This window comes from Danio rerio, chromosome 13 (genome assembly GCF_052040795.2).
Source record: "Danio rerio strain M-AB ecotype USA chromosome 13, GRCz13ab, whole genome shotgun sequence".
NCBI lineage: Eukaryota > Metazoa > Chordata > Actinopteri > Cypriniformes > Danionidae > Danio > Danio rerio.
Genome location: NC_141033.1, coordinates 8,650,762 through 8,677,042, shown reverse-complemented (window position 1 = coordinate 8,677,042; position 26,281 = coordinate 8,650,762). Strand labels below are relative to the sequence as shown.

Genomic DNA, 26,281 nt, shown 5'->3' with positions numbered 1-26,281 from the left:
AAGAAATGCTGAACTGAAGTATTCAGTGAGATGATGGATGCTTTTGTTCATTTGACACTAACCAGGCGGAACTGGTTTAGTTCAAAACCATTTTTATAACGTCTTTTTCCAAGTGCTTAGCGTTGCCAGCATTAGTCCTGTTGCCATGGTGACAGACATTTTAAAACATTTTAAACAATGAAGACTGAGTTGCACAGTAGGCTTCTGTTGCAGTCCGTTTGGAGAGACGTAATGCAAGTAAGGTAAGAACTCTGGAAGAAAGTTTCATTTTATCTTATTTAAAGTGCCTGTTGTTTCAAGTAAATCTCGGACGGCATTGTTTAAATGTTTGGCTAACTGACTTGCCTGAATACCTTACAGTACAAAGAAATTGACTTAAAATGGACTCTGATTTCAAGAAGATGAGAAAGTCTGTGCACAAGTGTAAACTTGATGGCATTCAAGACACCCAGCAGGACATAAACGGAGCAATTCCTGATCATTTGGACTCCCTTCAGCCAGAAACCACCAACAGTGAAATGCAGTCAGATGATAAAGAGCTTTTTAGACAGTGGAAGAAAGGACGACAGCTCCCATCTACTAAATCACAGCGTGCTGCAGGGGACGCTAGTCTTGAAAACAGGGTTTTCAAAATCCGCCAGGGTTTACTTCAAAAATCGAATGGAAATGTCACTCAAGATTTAAATGAGCAGGCAATTGAGTCCTTGCACAGAATTCTAGCAGGAGCAGATCTGATGAAGAAGGAAGAGGCTACGATGAGCATCCTTAAGTCGAAATATGATTTTCAGATGGATCATAAATCTGTACATCTGCCCTTTGGTTACCTGGTTAGGTCCAATTCAACAAGGTCTGTTGAATGCTCCTCAAATCCACCCAAAGTTATTTTAAAAGAAATGTCAAAGGGCAGAGAAAAAGGGAGAGCAGACAAAAGTTCATCATTCAAGGGTAAACATTTCGACTTCTTCGAAGTTGTGAAGGAACAACTCCAACAGAAGGATTTGGAAAATCAACAAGTTGTCCGTATGTTTTTGGTGAAGCAACAAGAACTTAAAGATATGAAAGAAATGTTAAAGCGCAATGACAAAGAAACCCAACTTCTAGCTGAAAAGCTGAAATGCGAAGAGCAGAAAAACACAGAGGTCACCACCAGGTTCGACCACATTTGTGAAGACATGAAGAAGGAACTTGATGAAGCTAAGAGTAACAACAAAACCTCAATGAAGCAGCTGAAGGCACTGATGGAAAAATACGAGCGCCTCAAAACACGTGCCAAGACATTGAAGGACCAACTCAGCGAGGAGCTCGTCGAGAAAAAGAACTGTCAGAAATCCTTAAAGAAGCTTCAGCAGATGTCTCAAGAGCTGCTAACCAAGCAGAAACTTTTAGAGGAGCAAAGGGATGTAGCAGGACGAGATCTTGCCTTGTGTAATGAGACCCTGCAGATGATGGACGCCGAGCACAAGAAGAACATCAGCGTCATTCAGAGACTTGAGGAGGAGGTGTCAGCCTTGAGAAGAGAATCTGCAAACTTCAGAGATCATTTACGCAAAGCTCAGGAGAAGAACAAGGAGCTCATTCAGTCAAGCCGCTCTAGAGAGTCTGACCACGAGAAGAATGTTAAACAGCTTCAGGACAGGATTGAAAATCTGAACGTTGAATTGGAGAAGTGCCAAACTGAACGAGACGTGACGCATCAGCAGATGGAGACTATGAAATATGAATCGAAGTTGATTCACAACAAGCAGAGAGTCGAGATACTTCAACTGCACGAGCAGCAAAAAGCCTATCTGCAGCAAAATGAAGCTTTGAGAAGAGAGGCTGAGAGTTTGATGGAAATGGTCAACAAACTCAAGACAGACAAGCAAGTCCTGGCGGAGAATATGGAGGCGATTCATAAAGATAAGATGGTGTCGGAGATGGCAAGCACCAAGGAAGGAGAACGACTCAAAGAGGCCATTGGTTTGCTGGAGCGAGAGAGAGAAGTGCTGTTAGCAGAGATGGAAGACTTGCGTAAGGATTACCTTGGGATCAGTGACAGGATCACGCAGAAAATGGGCCACATTGATGCAGCTGATCCTCCGATGACCATGACTGACATCACTACAAGTCGTCAAAGAAATGCACTTAAGTTCTCCCCAACTGATGATGGTATGTTTCTGTTTCCTAAAATATGCGTAGGTTAATCTCACACCTTGGGGCTGTTTCAGTAAGGAGGTTCAACCGACTCAGAGTTTAAACTTGATTTATCGCGAGATTAAAAACTCAGAGTTAGCATCCGAGTTAGGTCAATCAATTTTGAGAAGGCCAACTCGGAGTTAAGCGCACACACCACGACTATAAAAATCTATCGAGCGCAGATATTAAGAGTTAACATGGCAATATCTTAAAAAGAGATCAGCATTTCTTTCTCTAGCTTGATGTGCTCACGCACAGTAAAGCTGCACGGTTCTGTCTAAAAGGAGAATCACAATTTTTTTTTTTTTTTTGCCTAAAATAATGATCACGATTTTTTCAGGATTCTGTAGATGTGAAATAAAGGTTAATATGAGTGGGCTATTATTATCGTTATGTGGTAAAACAGCAATAGGCTTTGTGTAGCTGTACTGTTGGTTAAAATGCTAAATTTTGTATAGACTTGGTGGACTTCAACAGACTTTACATTAGTCCAGGGGCCTCATGTATGAAGACTTGCTTGGAAATCATACTAAAACATTGCGTACGCACAAAGCTGTAAATGTGCGTACGCAGAAAAAAATTCAGATGTATGAAACACTGCGTACGCCGAATCTCACGCATATTCTTTGTACATCTGAATGAACGTGAAACTGAGCGCAACATGCACGAGCGCAAAACCCCTCCCTGCCTCCTCCCCCGTATGAATATGCTAATGATTCTACTTTGGCAAAACCCAACGAAAAAGCAAAGGCAAAAGCAAGCAAAAAGAGAAACTTTGAACAGAATGTGAATTGGAGGTGCTGCTTTCGGAGGTAGACCGGAGAAAAACAGGTTTATTTGCAAGTTTGTCCTCAGGAATTAACAACAAAAGAAAAAAATAGAGTGGGAGAGTTTAGCTGATGCGGTTAACACAGTTGGGTCTAAACATCGCACTGAGTGCATTAAAAAAAGAAATAGTGAGATGTAAAGGTGTAAAATTTTGTAGTGTCTTTAACAGCCTGCGTGGCGCAGTTCGTTAAATGCATGGCAATATGTTTACACATGTTCAAGCATGAACTCGGTTCGAATCCAGCGTCTGATGAATTTTCTCTTTTTTTCCCCCGCTACATATCAGATTTTGCCTATACTCTTCATCATCATGAGGAAGACAAGTTGGAATCATTAATAAGTTTGTGCATCATATTTTATTTGCACATTTATTACATGGAAATATTTCTGATTCACTCATACAAATTCATCCTCAGATGGTGCCTTTATAGCAATGTGCGTGCAGTAGATGGCTCAGATTACATTGGGAAAACAGGCGACAGCTGCAAATTGCGCTTTAATGCTTGGATGGTCAACTGTATGGTACGGAAACCTTATATACTAGACATGCGGATGAACCCGTCTCATACAGCTGAGAAGACACTTTGTAGAGAGCAATTTAACACAAATGCCTGTAGGAGTCGTCAATGTAAATAAAACAGACACGCACAAAAAATGTGCATACGCCAGCCATGAAGTTGGCGTAGAGCTGCGCACATTTCCACGTTCATTTCATCGTTAGTAAATCTAAACGTGATCGATTCTGAGCGTGAAATCTGGCGTACGCAAAGTTTTTGTGCGTAAGCAGCATTGATGCATGAGGCCCCTGGTCATTAATGCTGATGATAATTCTGATGTTGAATTATTGTGTTTGAGACATTTTCTTACAATCTGTGATTTTCTGCTTAAAATCTGTCACTGACGTAATTTTCGTGAATACGGAAGGCTGGGTGGGTATATATATATTTTTTTATATTTCGGCGGGTTTTGGATACTTTTTGGGCTGGAATCAGTCAGCCACATCTGACAACACTGTGCACTTTCAGTTTCATTTTCACTGCTAAGAGCGGTTCACTTCCCGCGCGCCTCCCAAACGATCACTCTGTGCCACAAACTGATGTTATTTACAACTTTATTACCTGTTATTCACAGCCCATGCAGGTTCTGTTCACTAAAGTAAACTTCATTTAGAGGTTCCCGCCCTCCCTGTAGTAACAGCTCACGGTCAGCTCAGATCACGTGTGATTTTGCGGTCGCAAATACATTACGTGAAGACAGAAATGACATTTTTGAGGACTCTTTTAACACTTTTTGGAGGTGTCCACATTGCTGAACAACGTATGTAAAACAATGTGAAGGCTTGTGGGGCCACCATTGCTTCTCTCCTGAACTTGAAAATATGATTGACAGAATCGTAGAAATGCTGGATTAAGATCGTCTAGGGGGTTGCAATCTTTTTACGATTAATTGTTCAGCTCTAATGCACAGTTACAGCAAATATGACCATATATTAAAAAAAATATAACCACTGCATCAGTGAAACTGACAGTTAGCGTGGGAAAACAGCTGCTCAAGTTAATTAATAATTAAATTTTACATCTAAAGTATTTAACTAAGTATAATAAAAAAGTAATGTAATGTGACGTTTTTTTACATTTTTACTTTGAAAAAGTGGGGAATTGGCCGTAGTTTTGAAGTTATTTCAGATGTAATTGCATTAAATGACATAAAATAGGCTACTGCATAGTTTCTACTACAAAATTGATAAAACAAAAATGCGGATAACCTTAACTCAACGTTCAGTGGAAATGTTTAACTGAAGGTTCCCACTTTTACACACGTTTATCAGTTTTAATAGATTATAAAAGGGCACTAGTGTGTAGCTGCGTCCCAAATCGCATACTTATGCACTATTCTATGCCATTTTGTAGTATAAATAGTGTCAGTAGTGTGTTCACACTGAAAACTTAAAAAATAATAAGTGCACTTTAATTACCCGGATGATGCACTCATTCAGCTGCTAAAGTGAAGTGTGGAATGATGGACACTTCACGCACTCAACGACCACAGGTTTGCTTACGTAGCGGAAGGGGCGGAGCTATCGGACGCACATGTTGGATAACTTTATTTATTTTGGATGGTAAAAGTAAAATTGTCCTACGAGAGTGATTATAGCACCTCCCGATGGTGAATGCGGCAATACTCACGGCAGGTATTATTTAATAATTCGGTCGTTTATTTCACTGATTTGGCAACCGTCATCAGGGAAACAGTTTAAATTTCCGCTTAGTAAAAAAACATTAGTGTGCCATTTGGGACGACAATACATACATATACTACCCTGTTGAGTGTGTAAGTGCATAAGTACATAGTGCATGAGTGCATAGTGTATAGTGTGCCATTTGGGACGCAGCTATAGTTTTTACAACGAGTAATAATCCCATTAATCTAGTTACAGCACATGTCCCTGTCGAAGGTCAGTGAATTTAAGATAATTACTAAAAAGGACCAGCCATTCTCCTACTGACTTTGTTCTTTGTGTGACTAAAATGTAGGTAATAGCTGTTTCCATCCAAAAATGCGAATTAAAATTGTGCAAAACTGGAATATCACATGCAAGACGTGCAAATAAAGCAGCGTTTCCATTCAATAAATCAAAGAAAACAAAATCATCACTTCCTGATTAACTGGCGCCAAATATCAACAGTAAAATCAGAATTTACAGCAGTAGAAGAAACTGCGTCAATCTTTTTCTTTATTTAATAAATGACAATGAGAAGACAATGCTGACACACAATGAATGCGTGATGGCGTTTGAAGCTTTAGACGCAAAGAACAGACACTCTTAACATGCTCCAGACGCACTGGAGGTCTAATAAAGGGTGGGCCATTTATATGGATACACCTTAATAAACCTTTTGGGAACTTCACAAGGAAACAATGGTGTGCTTGGTTTTAAACGTAACTTTACTCTTTCATGAGTCATTTACAAGCCCCCTCACACATACTAATGATTTTATTAAGGTGTATCCATATAAATGGCCCACCCTGTATAATAACACTAATACTGAAACGGTTCAGGCGTTTTAGAATGACCAAAACAACATTTCAGATGTGCTACAGTGTGCTCAGCCTGCTGGTTTATCCATTCACACACATTGTCATCATCAACTTATGATGATCTTATGACGAACCTTTTTTAATACACATACTGGGATTTGTTCAGTAAAACTGTTTTCATCGCAGTTTATGTGCATATTTTCTTATCGAATAAAAAGGTTAACCTACTCGGTTATGCGCATGTTTTTTTATAGCCTATTTTCAGAAGTTCTGTGCATCATGACATTTCCATCAATTGTTTTTATGCGCGTATCCAACATGCACAATAAAAATAGGTGGGTGGAAATGTAAGGCTAATGCGAGAAATACCGCTTCGTCTTTAAAAAAGGGGAGGAGACCGACAGAAACTTTGAGTTTAGAATGTACAACCTGCTCCTGACCAGGTTAGGTTCACGGAGTAAGTTACCACGGAGTTAAAGTTACCTCTCTTTCAGAAACAGGCTTGACTTACCCTGCTTTCTCAAGTTTAACAAACCTGCCATTTTGAAATGGAAAACCCAGAGTTTCTCTCATTTCAGGGTTAAAATACTCTGAGTTTTCACTTAACCTCCTTTCTGAAACGGGGCCCTTGTCTGATATAGTTTTTATTTCTACTTTAATGCCAAATTTGTTCCAGCAGAACTCAAATCTAATAAAGTCTGACCCCGTATCACTTAATTTCAGCTATGTTCTTTGGTTTGGGGTGTCGAGGTGAGATTTTTCAAATGTGGGAGATAAATCATCCCAGATGAATACTTTCATTCTAACATTTGCAGTACAAATGATGAATACATTAAATGGATCTAACACTAAATTGTGTTAAATGGAAGTAACACTGACGCTGCTTAAAATTTTACAAAAGAATTGTTTTTTAGTTGCAAATCCTGAAACGTATCAGTTTCCACACATGAGCAGCAGAATGCTTTTGAAATTAACCTAGAGCTGGAGTGAAATCAGGAATAATAGGGACTAAATGTTCAGTCAGCTTTTACATCACAGTAACGTTTAGTTATTTATATATTTATTCAGCCCAGTTTTGCACACAGCAATATCTACAGTAGTTAACATCTGAAATGTATTAAAAACTATTAAACACTTCAAATATTTACTTCTGTATTTTGTATATGGCAACTTTTCTTTATATGTAAAACTAGTAAAAGCTTTCAGTAAAGATATTGATGAAACCATCTGTATTTAAATGAAAATGGTCATACAAAGTTTGGTAACTTTGACATTTCTAAAGTTGCTTATTTTTCCCCAACAGTGATTCAAGATATAAGAAGAAAACTGGAAGAGGAGATTCAGCAAAAATGATTTTTTTTTTTAAGAACATTTCAGGCACTTGTCATTTAAGACAAAGTCCCTTTCTAAGGCACTCAATGAAATACCCATAATACACAAACAAACAATAAAAAAAGACTTGTGGTTCATTCTTAGTAGTTCCTACATGGAATAGGTAATCTGGTTGGTTTGGTTATTGATGATTTGACATGATCCAGGATTGTTTCGTTCTTCAAAACTCCTTTGAGAGTTGTTGTCATAACCTGCTTGGGAGCAGGTTTATTTCATATAAATAGGATTGGATTGGATAATTTCAAGCAAAGGTGATACTGAAAGTGTGTAGCAAATGCTGATTTGCTTACAGTAGTAACCTACAGGTTCTAAACACGGATAGAATAGTTAAAACATATAAATATATACTTATAAATAAAGCTGTTATGCAATCTACACTCTCAAATAAAAGTACAAACACTGTTATGGAGTGTTCTTACCCCAAGGACTTCAAAGAGAACATTAACTTTTTAGATACAAAAGTGTACTATTTTAAGATATTAGCTGTAGTACAATTTGTGTAATAATAGACATGGCCAATATATATATATATATATATATATATATATATATATATATATATATATATATATATATATATATATATATATATATATATATATATATATATATATATATATATATATATATATATATATATATATATATATATATATATATATATATATTTTTTTTTAAGTAATAATTATTGCTGTCGTGCACATGTTTTGACAGCTAACATGTCGGTGATTTGATGCTTCGCAAAAGTTGCAGACACTTTTACCAATATCAAAATGCTTTTTTAGATGCAAAATTATTTTAAACTGCCATTTGTTAAGATACTTGAATAGGCCTACTATGATAAATAAATTCCGCTCAAAGTAAAACTAAATAAATTGCTAAATACCTCTCGCCACATGAAAGTGTAAAGCCTGCTGCCCACAACAAATGTGGAGAGTTATTGCGTATCATACTCTAGCTATTTAACACCATTTACGTCAAATTTTATGTCCACATGGATGATTGAATAATAATCAGATGTCATTATGCTGCTGTGCTGATCATGATTTCAAGGATCGATAGATCTGTCCTTCAGAAGACCCGCAATCTCAGATCAGTTCCTTAAAATATTTTAATCTGATTCATGAACTTGTTTGAAGAACCAGTTTAGCCAGAGATCAGTAACCAAGATTAAAAGAGCCAGAATCTGTTTAATCATCTTAGATCATTTAAGCAAAGTATGAAGAGCAGACCCCTAGGGGTCCTATTGGGGATTATTAAAGCCTTTTGAACTAATCAGTGTTAATGAAGTAACCATATGAGTTCCATTGTCCAATTAAGGGTTACCAACTGATGTTAGTTAATTAAGCTGCAGCCTTCACCTGCCCTATAAAATCAGACTATTATCTATAATTGGAAATGTTTTTTTTTTCTACATGTTATACAGCACATCAATTCCTGTAACATTCAACAGTAAACGCAAAAAGAAATACAAAAAAAGGCAGAATACAAAAAACAAAATGGCAGAATACAAAATATTTATTTTGAAAACATGAAAAACAAAACGATATATTTGCTCTACAGTATTCTAGGTCAAGGTGCTTAGAAGCAGTTTACATGTGTGAATCCTGTCCAGTCAACTACACATGACCTATACAACAGTATTTACAAAGAGGCCAAAGTGTGGGAATGTGTTTTAGTGCTAATTCCTCCCAGAAAAGTTGGCATGAGAAATATTAAAACTGCTAAAAAATAAACTCAAACCAAGGATGAACTGACTAAAAGCAGCAGTGCTTGACAATAGTCTAAAATGGAGAAGGTCTTAATCTTTCAGTTCAGGCAGTGGACTTTGCCAAAACTGATCAAGCAGTGTTAACCCTTCTTCAGTGGTAATAACTCAACTTTGACCTAAAGGCAAGCGTTAACGCTTTCAGGACAGACTGATCTCACCATTGTCATCCTTGGCCTCAATAACTTTAAACACCCCATCTTTCTCCTGTTTAACACGCTTCTTGGCTTGATCTGAAAAAGGAGATTACAACATTAAACACTATGCAGTGCATAATACACACGGATATTGCTATCTTAATGACATCGATACACTTACCCATTAAATCACTGCGGTCCAGCAAGATCTGCAGATCTTTGTCGCTGATGACCTTTCCTTTAGTGCCTTTCACTGCCCTGCAATAATTTACAGTTGCGTCAGGACAGTCTGTACAGTGACACAATTTACAGTGCAGAAAAACACCATACTCTGGATTACAACACTGCAGAAATATATCAAAGAATAAATAACTGTACCCGTCGTAGTCTCTGGACTTCAGTAGTTCTACAAGCTCATCAACATCCAAGCAGCTCTTGCTTTGTTTTAGTTCTGCTTTAGAGCCTTTAAACTTGTCTAAAAAGACAAACATAAGATGCACAACATCAACAGATAATAAAAACACAACAACAACAAATGGAGCTCTTACATTTCCAGGTTTCAAGATAGGCAAGTTTACTTATGAGTAGGGCCAGACGGAATCTGCGGACGTTTTTTGCTATTTCTGCTGAGAATTTTGTCAAAAATCTGTGGATTTCAGCAGAATTATTTTGAGTATCATAACTAAAACCTTAATATGTGAAAAATAAAAATTATTTTAACTTAAATGTTTAAAATGCAAATCCAATTAGATTCATTTTATTTGGTAAACAAAGCAAGTCTCTCATATAATAGATCTAAGAAAATATTACTGCACAAACTGCATTGTACATAAATCAGAAGAACATTTTCACATTAGTCAATATTACTGTAATTAATTTAAAAACTGAATAAATATAGATTTACACACATTGTAAGTAAGCAGATTTAATGATGGGCTAAAAATCTGTGGAAAATCTGCAGAATTCTGCGCGCACAGTTTCCTGTGTGGGCCTACTTATGAGCAGAGAATGGGAGAGTACCACAAATATTTTTCTTAAATGGCAAAAATCTGAGTTTATTAAGTTTTCAAAAATAATGAGAAGAGAATGATGTCAGAAAGTGCATTAGAAACATCCCTGCATTAGCATTAACTAGCTTTTTGTAATGTGTTGCAAAGCTGAAATATTAGTGATGTAACAGATCACAAATCTCACGGTTCGAATCACACTACAGTTTAAGTCACGGATCTGATTATTTTTTTGAACAGCAAAAGAAAAAGACGAAAAATGTCAATTGCTTTCTATTTATGCAAAAATATTACTGCAAAAACCATTGGTTTTAACAAACAGAACTTAGAACCTGTCATTTTAATGAAAAAAAGAAACACAAAAAATGATCTCTGCCACTGTTGCTGATAATGCTAAATATAGAAATCTAACATGTTGTACAACATATCATATTTATTTTCAATGAATGATTCAACTATTCAGACTTAAAACGTCACGTTTCATCATAGGTGGATCATTTTTGAAATTCTATTCAGTGACATCATTTTAATGGTTGTTTGTCGCCACCTATTGGTTAATGTAATTGCTACAACACCAGCGTCAAGTTCCATTAAATGGTAATTTTTAATCTTTACCATAAACATCAGTGTTTATATCTGAACTATAAACTATTTTCCTGTACTTCTGTTATTTATTTGTTTGTTAGTAACTAACTGAAAAAGAGTAAAACTGAATCCCTCTCAATCAAACATATATTTGGATGCAGCGCTTCGAAGGATTAATATATGCACATCGTTATCATTTCTTGTTTATGTTGTGTGGGTTTGAATTGAGATCACGACCTTTTAAATGTTTAATTGTGCAGCTTTACACTGAATGCATTAATGTAGGCTAAACAAACAGTGACAGAAAACACCTTTAATTAATAACCTAAGGAAGCATTTAGGTCCCACTGCAACTTTCCGTCATCATTATATTTTACAGGGAAGCCAAAATGCTTTCATAAACTTTATTTGAATGTTGCGGGAGGCGATCTCTCTGCAATTGTTATAAATGTTGGATTAACCTACAAGTTCAAAAAAAGAAATTAATCTGTGCATCACGTGCGTTCCGAACTGTGGGTTGTGATCCGTACAAATCAGATAAACCGTGATTAGTTACAACCCTAGTTAGTTCAAATGCAACTTTCATTCATTCATCTTCAGCCTAGTTCTTTATTTATCAGGGGTCACAGGGATCCGTTACATCCTTATGAAAAAGAGTAGTTTTATAAATGTTGAAAATATATTGTGTTTCGTTACAATACTTATGATGCTGATAACTGCTGAAATCTGTTTTTTTAAAGGGTGCAGTAAATGCTATGCTTTAGTTATTAGACCATCTGTGCTTTTCAAAGTGATTATTGCTTTTAGCAGTTGCTGCATACTTTTGTGAATGACCATCTTTTCTAGCTTTCTCTTGGCAGAAGCTCTCTCCAGAATCTTCTCATCAATGGTGTTGGCCGTAATGAGACGGTAGACCACCACAGGCTTTGTTTGCCCAATACGGTGACAGCGATCCTGTGCCTGCAAATCTGCCTGAGGATTCTGAAGATAAAAGAGAGAGAGAAAAAAAAAGCTAGTTAGAGGCTTTCCACTCACAAAAAAATAAATAAATAAATCTATATATATATATATATATATATATATATATATATATATATATATATATATATATATATATATATATATATATATATATATATATATATATAAAAATCAAGAAAGTGCTTGTGAACATCTAAAATTACCCAATCACTGTCAAATATGATGACCGTGTCAGCAGATGTCAGGTTGATTCCAAGGCCACCAGCTCGAGTGCTCAGGAGAAAAAGAAACACCTCTGGATCTGAAGAAAACTTCTTCATCTGCAAAGAAAAGGGAAAAAAAGGTAAAAATAACACATTTAAAATAACTGACACTAACTATACTGTAATGGCAACTTCTGTTAAACAACAAAACACTACTTACATTCTCATCACGGTCAGCGTAACTCATTGACCCATCCAGTCTGCTGTATTCGTAACCCCTGAGATAACAGTAATCCATCAGAATATCCAATATGGAGGTCATCTGGCTAAAAATCAGCACCTATTTTCAAAAACATGTATGCTATTAAACAAATCAAGTTTGTACATCACTTTTCACAATAATTGTTCTAAAGTAGCTTTATAAAACATGCACGTTATTGCATTTAAGCATGCTCAAAATAACCATTTTAACTGAAAGGGTGCGTTTTTAACTGAATATTATTTGTTAAATGGCTTTAAAAAAAAAAGATTATTCTATATATTTTTAAAGTTTGGCTGCATAAGGTGTGGATCATAGTCGACATGCTTTTTGCATTGAGAAGAGCATTTTTTGAATGGTTTACTAACATCCGCAAGTTTTGTTTTGCATGCTGCTAATGCACCCTGCACACCTCGCATTTTTGCCATTGCGCGTTGTGCTCACAGTTGGAAAAATAAAAAAATAAATCAACCCCGAGCAGAAAAAGTGTGTTACGTTAGTATACTAGTCTCTCCTCCAAGTTATCCAGAGCTGTGACTTTACAAATCTTGAATATCACAATATTATTAAATATTACAATTATAGCAAAATCAACAGCAACACTCGCACACAATACGCAGCTGAATCAGTCATTTCGTAATGACTTGTGCGTGCGTGCGTGTGTGTGTGTATATGTGTATGTATATATATATATATATATATATATATATATATATATATATATATATATATATATATATATATATAAATAAATAAAGAGGCAGTGCGGTGCACCTTGTGTTTTTGGAACGGAAAGACATGTTCTGTGTGAACGGACCCTACATGTGCAACATGTTAACTCGCAGGACAGTAACATGTGCAACCACACACTCATACAGATGTATTTTTTCAAAGAATTAAAATGGAAAAAGGATATCGCTGGTCACTGTTTGACAGACGAGTTGATGCTAAACAACAAAATTATATGTTATAGTAGCCTATATTTTACAAAAAAAAAAAAAAAACAAACAAAAAAAACAAACATAAGAGCCTCGTCATAGTCTTTTATCACATGCAGCGCGCACACAATTGAGTGAGGAAATAAAAGCAAAGAAGCTCGAAGGTAAAATCTGATGCTCAAGACAATCTTTAATGACTAATATTAAAAATGTTGACAGAGGCTCGTGATATAAGAATTAGAGCGGTGCACTAATTAAATGCATAGGCCTGCAGAAGAAAAAAAAATACATACAGGACAAACAGTATACATGCTGGTTCTTAAAAAGGATTCAGTGTTTTTGTTTTCTAATCTAAATTTGTCCTTTAAGTGAAAAATATCTAGAACAGGCCTATTTATTTTATTCTTTTTATTGTTTTTTTTCTATGCTGTAGGAAACACTGCAGTTGCGTGAAGATGTTAAAATAAATCAGTATTTTAAAATGCAGTATTTAATGTGAATAGACACATCCATTTATTTATTTTTATTAAATAATATTTCAATATTTATGAGTATCTGATGAATTAACCATTAACATTCGGTTAACAAGCTGTGGTTGTTGGCTGGCAAAATTAACCCAAATGAGCATCCCTAATTACATTCAAAATCTGAAAAAGTTAAAAAAGTGGACAACACAGCTGTCGAGCACATGCAAAGTTAATCAGCAGTTGTTTATTGAAGCATACTTTTTTAAAAAGTGTTATTTGTGTATTAAACAAGGCAAAAATTACCATGACTTGAATAACTAGCACATTTAATCAACAAGTATGGATTAAATGGATTAAAAATGAAATCTGTCTTTTGATCAGCATATTAGAATGATTTCTGAAGGAATTTGACACTTTTGTAAACAATAATATAAAGCCTACAATTTTTGTTAACTTCGGAAACTGCAAATGCTGCATTGAGTGGATCAGAGTATGCAATGTATCATTCAGAAAAAAACTTTATAAAAGGCAATTAAATGTGCACATGATTAGCTTACAACCACAATGGAGTTTGACACTAACTGATACAGTTGTTAATCATTAAAATGCATGTATGTATGAGGAATTGTTGTGACCTTTACCTTGTGTCCTCTTTTTTTCAGTTCAGGAAGCATTCTGTCCAGAATAAGAAATTTCCCTGAGGCTTCCACTAACTGTTCATCAATCTGTAACAAAGAAGATTACTGCCAGTGTTATCATTTCAATGTAGATGTGATCATTTCAAATGTAAAAAAAAAGTATGTAAAATTCTCTGCAAGATACCTTAAAGTCTCCAGTTGTGGGGTCCAGAGGATACTCTATGAGGTACGCATGATTGCAACATCTCTTCAGCAGCATCAGGATGTTCTGCAGTTTCAAGTTGACTTGAGCATCAACTGGCATAAACACATTCACCACAGGAGTAGAGCTAAAGAGAAAGTAACCATCATGTCAAGAACTTTAATGCAGAGTTAAAACTTGCAATTGCCATATAATTGACTATTCATGACAAAAACAGAATTTCTGAATAAAAAAAATAAATGAATCGCAACAGCATACAGCGATAACTGAATAAAAACACTGCCAGAGGTAAAACAAAAACAGGAGGCAGACCTTGCCTGACTGTCCAACTCCTGCTGAACCTTCTCTAGGTACTTCTCAAGATCTTTCATAGAGTCAGTGTTTGGCTCTGTATAGTTCACCACCTTCCTGCTCCTGCGTTTTGGTCGGCCACTGGGTGTTAGGGGAGCAGGCGCCGATTCATCCTTGTAGTTATATAAGGCATTATGAATCAAACAAACAATAATTACTTGTTATGGCATGTAGAGTAAACCATCGTCTAGCAATACCTCTATTGTGCATTATCCTCTTAACATTACTCTTAACACCCATTGACACTCACCTTCTCCTGACCCAGCAGTTTGGCAATAGTCTTGTTAACAATGGCCATGTAAAAAGCCTCTTGTTTGTTGGTTAGGGGTGCATACACAACAATCTCTTTCTTAGGTGGAACCTCCAGTGTGACATCTGATTTTAATCTTCTCAGAAGGAAGGGCGTGAGGATCTGAAAACATTAACAAATGGCATTATTTTAATAAGCAATGATTATAATTGTAAGTACACTTAAATACAGATTTTATCCAATAGTGACAATTTGCTCCGTCTCAAGTGCTTCCAAACCTTTACAAGTTTAATTTTGTTGGTGGGAATGAGGAGCCACTGACATCCATAGTAGGGCTGCAACAACGAATCGATTAAATTGCTAAAAATCGATTATTAAAAACGTTGGCAACGAATTTCATTATTGATTTTTTTGTGTCGCTTGACATAGGGACGTTTGATTATTTAAAAAAAAAAAAAAAAACGGTTTAGATCGGTGCGGAGCGAACACGGTCTCTCTCGTGCACTGATACAGAGTTCGGCACCTCACAGACAGGGATGAGGAAGGAAGTTTAACAGCAGGGTCCTACTTTGGTTCCAATTGAAGTGAGGACCGTAAAGTCCCTGGTGCTGATGTTTTACTCGTTATCCAGCTTGACAAGCATGACAAGTTAGTGTTAGCTCATTTACCTTTAGAGTGGCAACTGAAAAAAAAAAAATAAATAAATAAAAATTTCAAACTGAGCTTTGGCGCGGTATCTGGTGCGGAGCCAGAGAAAGCTCGCGCTGATCAGAGATCTCAGTAAGGAACCACCGGAAAAGTGCTTCTTTTTTTGTTTTATTATTTTTTTTTTTCCCCAAAAACAAAACCAACTTAACCTCGCTGAGAAAGATGTGTCATATCACAATTATGCAGCGTTTTAACTGCCTAATGCCAAATGTATGGTTTTTAACATTTTAAACATTTAGAGTTTGTAAAACACACAAGAAAGTCTTACAATCCATTCAAATAAAAATTTTCGATGTGTTTTATTGATATTAGATACACATTACACATAGTGAAAGTAACTATAAAGTTGAATCTACTCTTCTCTAAGTTCACCAGCCACTTACTTGAATCCTGTGTGCAGTGTTTCCTCTGAGATTTTTTCCAGCTGTGGCGGCATGCCTTACACAAATCTACCAAATACCTATGGCGTTATTTAAATGACATATGGAGAAATGTGGCGAGCGCCGCATTACACGGGATCGCATTTATGTAATGTTAATACGAGCATGCCAATCTCTGCTTGCGCGCTGATTTCCTCTGTTCGTGCACAAAACTTCTTGCATGCCCTCAAACATGCTGCTCAATCGCAGATTTACCAGTGCTCTCATATAAATACTGCTGATTGGCGATTTAGTGCGTTTTTGTTGCGAGTATGTCTCCAACATTTATTAGATTTGCTAGGAATATTTATGAATGTTTCCAATAGATCTACAAATCAGTATTAATGCGTCCTGGAGAAAAGTGAAACGGCAATAAACTCAAGCAAGATACCAGTAAAGTCATTGTATGCAGAATCACAGACCTTTATTCATAAATAAAGTATAATTATGAAACTGTTCATCTTAACTGAAAGCTATGTCGTGTTTGCTCGCCTCACGCATTGCGCACCTGTCAATAAGACAGTCAGTCAGTTAGTCAGCACATCACCTTAAAGTGTTAAACGAATAGCGCACAGCCCTACTAACTTACAGTAACAGAAAAGTTCATGCTGTTATAATTCACTTACCTTTTAATGCATTGTGGTGCGATTATAACCCGCTATTAAAAACAACGACAACAACGAATAAATGTTTTGAATTAATAAGAAGCTGTAGCCGTGTCGGGATAAATTTTGGTGTGCGTTTAAGTGAACTGGTAAAACTTTTGTTTAAGATTATATTTCATTATAAATATTTTTCTTACCCAATTTGCAAATAATTTAACTTGTTTTAAGCAAACAATCACTTAATTTTAAGATGTTTTTTTTTTTCAGAAAACAAGACAATTTCTTATGCTATTTCATGTGTCTAGGATGTATCTTAATTTAAAAATATTTCGATATTAGGATTAAAAACAGGACAAAACTACTTAGTTTTTAATTTTATTATTATTATTATTATTATTATTATTATAACAGCTCAGGGATGAGCTTTTTTGAATAAACGGTTGGAAATTAATGTTTTTTTTTAGCCGATTCATTGATTATTCAAAAAAAATTATCGAAAGTTTAATCAATTATTAAAAAAATCGTTAGTTGCAGCCGTAATCCATAGTAGGATATTTTTATAAAAGTCAATTTTTAACACTTTAAAAAATATGTTCTTTTGTGTTCAGGAGAAAAAACAAAACTCAAAAAGGTTTAGAAAAAAGGGAGAATGTGTAAACGATGTTAAATTGTTGGTACATTCAATAATACTAAATACTCTAGCTGTAAACTATAAGGTTTAGAGGAAATTATAGAGAATTTAAAAAAAAAAAAATCTTAACGTGAAGATACCTGATGAAGCATGTGAAGAATATTCTGCTCTCGCTCGTTAGCCACAATATTTTCAGCATCTGAAGTGATGGTGCTGATGTCAAACCAGGATTCAAAACTGAGGGAAAATAATTATCAAATGTTTAATCTGGTGTATTAAAACTCTCAATCTTAAATCAAGAAAATGTTTCATTTCAAAAGAATCAGAATGGTGGACAACAATATCCCGAGTTCCCTTTGCATTTCTCTTCTTAGTTCGTACCTCTTCAGGTCATCAAACACATCAGGAAGGAGGAAATTGAGGAGTGACCACAGCTCAGACAGGTTATTCTGGAGGGGGGTTCCTGTCAGGAGCAGTTTGTTGTCAGTCGGCAGCATCTTCAGTTCTTGCACCAGACGACAGTTCAAGTTTTTAATCCTGTGACCCTCATCCACAATCAGATAGTTCCAGTGGAAACGCTGAGGAGAGAAACATGAGAACAATAAAACCTAGTCTGCCAAAAAAAAAAAAAAAAGAGTTGGCAAAAGGATAATCGTACTTTTTCAATTGAAAAATAAGCCTATGTTTTTATTTAGGAGACCTTAAAATGAATAACTATCCAACCATGACCAATACAAGTAGTCTATGCAACCAGCCGCCAATTAATAACAGATTAGTTTCTGTACCAGATAAAAGGCTGTATCGGTTTACCTGAAGAAACTTCCGGTCTCTCATGGCTATTTCAAAGGATGTAACAACAACAGGGCACATTCTGAGGGATCCCTGGTGCTGACGGATCTTTTTCACCAGGTCCAACCTCTCTTTTTGAGGTCCATGATACAGCAGGACAGACACCTTAAAAAAAAAAAGAACAAACGTGAGATAGATGAAACCTCTCAAACTGTTAGCTGTTGACATCTTAAAGCATCGATTTAAATGAGAAGAGCTACAGTTACTGTTCAATACCTCTGGAGTGAAACGCTTGAATTCTGAAATCCAGTTTGGAAGAGTGGACAAAGGAGCCACCACTAAGAAGGGCCCAAGGACCTTTTTCTCAACCATCATTGCAATATGTGCGATGCACTGGATGGTTTTTCCAAGACCCATCTCATCGGCCAGGATGCCGTTGATGCCATTTTCCCACAGCATCTAACAGACAGAGTAGTGAATAAGAAAACTAGAACATCTTTTTCATGTGACTTGCAAGTATAAGTGAAGTTAAAGGAGTTTAGTTAGAAATAAACATGAAGCAGAGGTATTCAAACCTGCTCCTGGGAACCCACTGTATTGCAAAGTTTATTTCCAATCTGCTTTAGCACGTGTATTTTCAAATTGATCTCAAGAGCTTGTACAGCTGCTTTTGGTGCGTGCGCCATTAGGGTTGGAGCTAAAATCTATTGTATAGTGGGTCTCTAGAAGCAGAGTTGAAGACTTCCAAATCATTCATATAATAAAAATGCACATTAAACTTCAATTAAGACACTAGAAAACAACTCTGCTGCCCTCTGCAGGTCATCTACTCAATCAAAACCGTTTGAGTTTTCAGAGCATGCACTTACTCTGAGCCACTCTATGCCTTCCACCTGGTACCACCTCATCACACCCCCAGTAAACAGTTGGGGCTGCTGTGCTGGCACAGGTTGACCATTCACAGTTCTTTCTGGATCCAGCATCTGCTTGCTGTTCTCCCTTAAAGTCTCAGAGAGTCGACCTTTAATATCAGAGTTTGTGTCACTTAGTTTCTCTATATCCTCAGCCTCCAGTTTTACTGATGCTTGAGCCTCCTTCAGGAGAAGGAAAAACAACACTTGAGAACAATGACACCAATGTACAGCAAACATTGCATTACCAAGTCATGTAGTGTAACGGCTAGACAGCTGGTAAGATAGGCAAGCTCCTTGTCATCAATACAGAATGCGCACACAAGGGTGTTTAAACAGTTTACAACAAGTTCAAATGATGCTCATCCAATTAAAATTCTCTCAAAATATAATTTTAAATGTATGAAAAGGCAAAAAATAAATCAAACTTTACCTCTTCCATTTTGGGCTTTTTGGCTTTTGACATAATTTCCTTAAAATAAAAGTATACACATTAGTAATATAGCAATGACACGTCAATTAAAAGCAAGCTAAAAATAGATGCTCACCTCTTTTGTCATCACATCTGCAATTTTGTAATCTTCCCTTCCACGCTTCTTTCTCTCAACTTAACATGTAAGAAATAGATCAGAATTATTGACTACTTTTTAAACATCGCATCCATACATACACAGAATCATAATTTACACCCCATACTGAAATGCGTCTTCTGAAGCTTACCTTTTACAGTCTTTTTATCACTGCCCTGTGGGAGAGAAAATTTAATTCAATCAGTCACTTTATCTACCCTTTTAATACGAGCAACAATGCATGACAAACCATAATAGAACATTACCTTTTGCTTCAGAACAGCAGCTTTCTTTTCCAGTCTCTCCTTTTTAAGTTTTTCCTATTGTTGGAAATATGATGTTAGTTTAGTTTCTTAGTCAAACAAACAGGCACAAATACTAGGGATGCTCCGATTGATCGGCATTGGCCGATAATCACATTTCATGACTAGATCAATACTCGACAATCTCATGAACTGATCACAAATGTTTGTTTACAAGTTTACAAGCAGAGGACACATACGAACTGAAATCTTTTTAAATATCAGAATTGAAAGTTCTGTATTTTCAACAATATTGCAAGTTCATGAAAACCTGGCTGGAAGTATTAGGGAATAAAAAAAAACTAAATTATTTTCAACTTGAATATTTAATAATATAACTTTTAGTAATATATTTATTGCAATAAGCAGTAGGTTCTGGACCTATTTCCTTTTAGTAAAGAAGTAATTGATTTATAGGTGTGCATCAAATATGCATTTCAAACTTGATTGAGACATGTTGAATTATTTTTCCATCATTTGCAATGTTTCTAAATTACCAATTATTTTTTGTTTCTGTTTTATCTATTATTTTCTGAAAAAAAAAACTGCTTCTGACCACACTAAATGGTAATAAGATATTCAACATTTTTAATTTATTATCTTAGGTAAGGCAAGATCTCCACTTAAGTATCATACTTAGAGGGAAAATGTGCTTTATTCATTATAAAGCTTGAAGCATCAGAATTGGTACTAGGTATCGGTTGATCACCATGACAAGAAATTGGTACTTAGTATCAGCTGTAAAAATCCAGATCAGAGCATTCCTAACAAACGCATGTACAATTATTATACCAGAGCAATTCCAGCGTTGCTGATGTGACATTTGCAGTAAAAATTCAAAACATAAATTCACATAAAGAGTATACATTAACATTATATTGAAACATCCGTTTATATTCTCTAAAACAACTAAACCACAGAATTATGGGTTTAGAAAAATATCATCTTTAAACATGTTTTAGATTTTAAATGAGGAAAATAAACATGCGTCATAGATGTGACCAAAAAAGTTAGCAGGTTTACATTGTACAACATACTAGGGCTGGGCGATTTAGCCTAAAATCAAAAGCTCGATTTATTCAACATTTTAACTTGATTGCGATTAATAAACGATTATTTTATCTATTTTTTTCCCTCATAGTTCACTGATAAGTTTTGTAAAGTAAATATACTCATATTTTACAAGAGAGTGATTTTTGACTAAAGGATGCATTAGTTGATTCTAAAACAATTGAAGGAAACACACACTACAGCATCTACTATTTATGACTATTTACTTCAACTTTGAACAACTAAAATTAAAACACATTGCTTAAAACAGTCACTCTTTAGTAAAAAAAAAAGTGAAAAACTAAATTATTATTATTGTTTTTCATATTAAAAGTAGAAAATAAGCAGCATCTCTTCTAAATAAAATACCTGTATTTTAAAAATAATATTTAACAGTGCATTTATTGAATCTTCTGTAAACAAATATTTTAATGTAAATTATTTTATTGTAATGGAAAATATGCCGTCTAATGTAATGTAATGCAAACGTGCAATGTGTAGTTACATTTTTTGAGAGATGCTCAGGTATACGACCGCGCGAAGGCTGCGCCGGACCATACCCGTACACTCGACACAGAAGTATAAATCAGTCTTAACAGAGTGTGGTCACATTTTCCCATTTCAAGGAAAGTAATTGGAAAAATTGAGTTGGAAAGACTAGATCGATTATAGGTTCTGAATGTCGATTTCGATTATTTTTCAATGAATTGCCCAGCCCTACAACACACTTTGTAGAAATTGTATGAATTAAACTGCACAAATAGATGAGAGTTGCCTCACTATAGAACAAAAATTATTGACTTTATTTGACATTTTTGCATTTATGAGGAAAAAAATCTCTGTTTTGAGGAAGACATCTCTTTGTAATGGACAGATTTCACTTGTGCGACTTTGGTAAATTAAATATAATAGTTTGAAAACATTAACAGACATTAAGTGTTTTTAAAAGTACTGTAAAATGCTTGCTTACACAAAATGTAGAAACGGTTTTATCATTTTTTTACATGGCATGGTTGACATTTGCATGGAATTGCTCGGCAATAACACGGTTGACATGAGCATGTTGCATCTCTCTGCTTATTATAAACTTAAAAATACTTGACAATCATAAGTGTTCTAGTGCAGTGGATTTCTCAGATGTTTTCATGATCAGTGTCAAAATTAAAAATAAACAAAGGCTTTATTCTGATCCTAACAGGCCTGTGATTAAAAGACACTGTACACTCTGTAATGCGACACAATAGGGCAGGTGGTGCAGAGCAACGGTTGCATTTGATTGGCTCCTTCACAGCTCCCTTTATCGCAAACATCTGCATCTGTGCCCCTTCACCAGTTTACAATGCATTTCAGTTAAACACTCAAGCAAGATTTATTTGCGGAAATGGTAAACCTGCCAGTTTCAGCTCTTTCCTGTGTACTGAACACAATACATACCTCTTGCTGCTGCTGCTCCATCTTTGTAAGAAGAAACTTTGAGTAAATGTTGCTTTTCTCCAAAAGGTGCTGAAGTCTTTTGAATCGCATTTCTTGAGAATCGTTCCCCCTGGATTGTCTGGCCTGTTAAAACAACATGCAGTATAATATAGACTTTTATTATACAGTGAATAATAGTGTCTGATACATTTTATTTATACTGAATAACCTAAATAATGAAAATACTGAATAGTGGAACAAACATGAGGGTTTCACGGTTATGCAGAAGAAGATATTATTGAGGTAAAGTTGGTTTTATATTCACACATTCCTTCAGTGACAACTTGTGACTTGCTCCAAAAACATTTAATAGAGGTAAAGATGATTTTATATTCAGATATTCAGACATTTTCCTTAATAAAATAATTTCAGAAAAGTATTCTTTGCAAACTCTAAATAGGAAAATCATACAAGCAGCCAGTGATCATCAAAGCACAACATTGTTCACAGTCAATTAGATAGTGTTAATGTTGTTTTGAAGTCATTCTTGCATGCTAATTTCGATCGAATATTCAAAGTAACATGGTAAACAATATAAAGACTTCTAAATGAGCAAATGTGCAAATATAAAATCAACTTTACCCCTATCATTGTTTACCATGCTACTTTGAATATTTGGTCTGAAATCATATGCAAGTGTGACTTCAAAACAACATTAGCACAATTTATTTGACTTTACTTTGATAGTCATTGGCTGCTAATATGATTTTACTATTTAGAATTAACAAAGGAAACTTTCCTGAAATGATATTAAGGAGAAAGTCCATATGTGTAAATATAAAACCAACTTTACCTCAATCAAGAGATTTATCATGTTATTTTAAATATGGGAATGTAGAACAGCAACCACATTAATATTTAAAAAAAAAACTATTGTTGAACAATTTACCTCCTCCATCATTTCTCTTTCTTTTTTCTCTCCCTCCTCTTCTAGATTCTTTTCTTCTTCCTCCATCTCTTTGGTAATGACCATCTCTTCATGCTTGCTTTTTTCTGTAATATGCAGGATAAAGTTAAATGCAGCACAGACACGTTTGACACTATCTTATAAAGATTTACTATGTGTTTTACCCACCCATTGTGGTCTCCTCAATTGTAGTGCCTTCAGGCTCTTCAGATTCGTTAGGTTTGGGGCAGTGGGGAGAAATACTACGAGTCTCTTCTTTGACAATTCTGCAACATGAATGTTAAACCATCAGAAACACATCTCTGTCAACGCATCATACTGATAGGTGGTAAAGTTGGTTTTAAATTCAGATATTCTCCTTCCTTCTAAATAAGATATTCTCTTTCCTTCTAAATAAGGAAATGATATAAGCAGCCAATGACTATCAAAGTACAGCATTGTTTACAGTCAATTAGATAGTGCTGTTTGAAGTCATAACTTGCATGCTAATTCAGACCAAATAGAGACAGCTAAATGAACGAAAGTGCGAATATAAAACCAACTTTACCTCAAAATCATACTGTATGCACAGTAAATGCACTTACCCACTCATTTCAGCTGCTATAAGGGTAGCTGGGTGCTGAATTAAATCTCTCGAACCTTACCAAATATGTGCAATGCAGTCCCGTGTGTAAAGCAAGAATGTCTCACTAATGACCCGATTAGCTAACATACAACAAAGCCTTACACAACAAAAGCGCGGGACCGTTTCGTAACAGCAGAACGCAATGCAAATTAATGCATTAATGTACTTTAACTTCACCCGGTTTTGCAAAATATAGATTTATAAAAGCACTCTATTAAAAGCAGCTGAATTTCCGTCACACAGCCGGTAGATACACCACCTCGCGTGTGTAAAGGTGAAACGTGCAAAGACGTTTCGCGCCACTGTGGACTAAACCATCACAGCTTATATTTGTAGGGGTGCATGTCCAACAGAAGTCGTTTAAAGAGTCGCTATTTTCAATGCTATTGAAAAATGTGATTTCGTACAACATATTTATCACTTATAAGATCGCTAAGTGATTTAATCGTAAAATACGCAAGCGAATAAATCTAAGATTTAAAGACTTAGTAATTTCAATCCCCCAAACTGCTGTACGTATGCAAACAATCTAGTTGATATTTCCCGCGAAAGTAGAGTTCATTCAGTGCAAGATGAGGAGGGCTACAAGATCTTTTCTTTCATCTGTCCCTCGCACACGCCCAAACACCCTCAAAGACACGTTTTATTCTTTTATGCATTAAATAACTAAACGTATACCTTATTTATGGCAATTAAATGTGGTTATAGTGGTAATTACTCAGGAGATTCAATATTTTCCCGAGAAAAGTGAGTATATTTTAGAATGTGTTTATATCTCTTACAGTCTAACGTTATTTTACACTGACCGTATTTTCCTATAGGCCTACCCATAACCTTACACACAATTAATCTTAACAGAACTTTCTGCGTTTTACCATATTTGTCAGTAACAAAATGTATTATTGCTATTATATATATATATATATATATATATATATATATATATATATATATATATATATATATATATATATATATATATATATATATTCTCCAATATGAGGTAAGTATGCCACTACCTTTTCTATCGCTGTGGCTTTTGTAACCGTGAAATTACAATTTTCAATCAGTTAGTCTGGTCTATATTTTAAAGAACTTAATATGATACATAAGAAGCATAGTGACTTCAACTGAACGAATAACTGTAGCTAAGTTAATTCTAGTTTCTGATAACGTTACACAAAATGTTGGGTGGAAAATGAACTCAACTGGAAGTGGAAAACTCAAACCTGTATGTCGAACTGAGAAGATGTGCAGAATAGTTGGCCACGTGCTGTCAGGTCTCACATTGCTCTCATCAGTTTTATTATTATGTAAAATTATCATAACATAAATCTGGATGTTATAAAATAGCCAATGCTTCGGTTCATACGGGTAAAAACAAAACATTGAGTAGCGGCGGAAAACACAATGTCAAATAGCTGCAAAGTTTTGTCATTTATGCCCTATGTATTATTTTACCAACCGATATGATAATAACGGTTGCCAGGAAACGCAGCTGATAATCCAATCAAAATTTAGAGTAAGAACGTTTAACGAAAAATGTTCAGTATATTGAATATATGATATATTGAATAATATGATATATTTATAAAATAATAATAATAATATATATATATATATATATATATATATATATATATATATATATATATATATATATATATATATATATATATATATATATATATATATATATATATATATATATATATAATATTTTTTCCCCAGAGATGGGTTGCGGCTGGAAGGGCTTCTGCTGCGTAAAAAACTTGCTGGATAAGTTGGCGGTTCATTCTGCTGTGGCGACCCCAGACTAATAAAGGGATTAAGCCGACAGGAAAATTTATTTATATTTATATATATATATATATATATATATATATATATATATATATATATATATATATATATATATATATATATATATATATATACATATAGTGATTATTTTTTATTGCTAATACTATTTACTGTGTTTTTTATTATTGTGAATGTTCTATTTAATGGAAACTTTATAACTGCTTTGGCAATACATTTGCAACATTTCTCATGCCAATAAAGCAATTATT

General features: G+C 35.0%; 2 protein-coding genes across 3 annotated transcripts; one reads left to right on the top strand and one right to left on the bottom strand.

The window, feature by feature from the left end:
- The first annotated feature begins 206 nt into the window (after positions 1-206).
- cccdc110 (coiled-coil domain 110 molecular ruler complex subunit) lies at positions 207-7,838 on the top strand. The gene is made up of 3 exons (XM_087278920.1): positions 207-242; positions 361-2,148; positions 7,346-7,838. The coding sequence occupies exons 2-3, from the start codon at positions 381-383 to the stop codon at positions 7,393-7,395; spliced, it is 1,818 nt and encodes a 605-aa protein (XP_087135046.1). The 5' UTR covers positions 207-242; positions 361-380; the 3' UTR covers positions 7,396-7,838.
- A 1,096-nt stretch (positions 7,839-8,934) lies between these two features.
- hells (helicase, lymphoid specific) lies at positions 8,935-24,471 on the bottom strand. 2 transcript variants are annotated; one of them, XR_015505138.1, is made up of 23 exons: positions 24,169-24,471; positions 23,753-23,850; positions 23,567-23,670; positions 22,639-22,761; positions 20,119-20,172; positions 20,004-20,028; positions 19,832-19,890; positions 19,717-19,755; positions 19,242-19,466; positions 18,649-18,831; positions 18,394-18,537; positions 17,965-18,161; positions 17,724-17,820; positions 15,221-15,382; positions 14,932-15,083; positions 14,602-14,746; positions 14,421-14,504; positions 12,336-12,455; positions 12,116-12,232; positions 11,733-11,912; positions 9,718-11,689; positions 9,521-9,597; positions 8,935-9,435 (listed from the first exon to the last, which is right to left on the bottom strand). XR_015505138.1 is itself a non-coding variant. In NM_001037101.1 (23 exon segments), coding segments are annotated over 23 exon segments (2,562 nt in total). In that variant the 5' UTR covers positions 24,177-24,375; the 3' UTR covers positions 8,936-9,343.
- Positions 24,472-26,281: the final 1,810 nt, after the last annotated feature.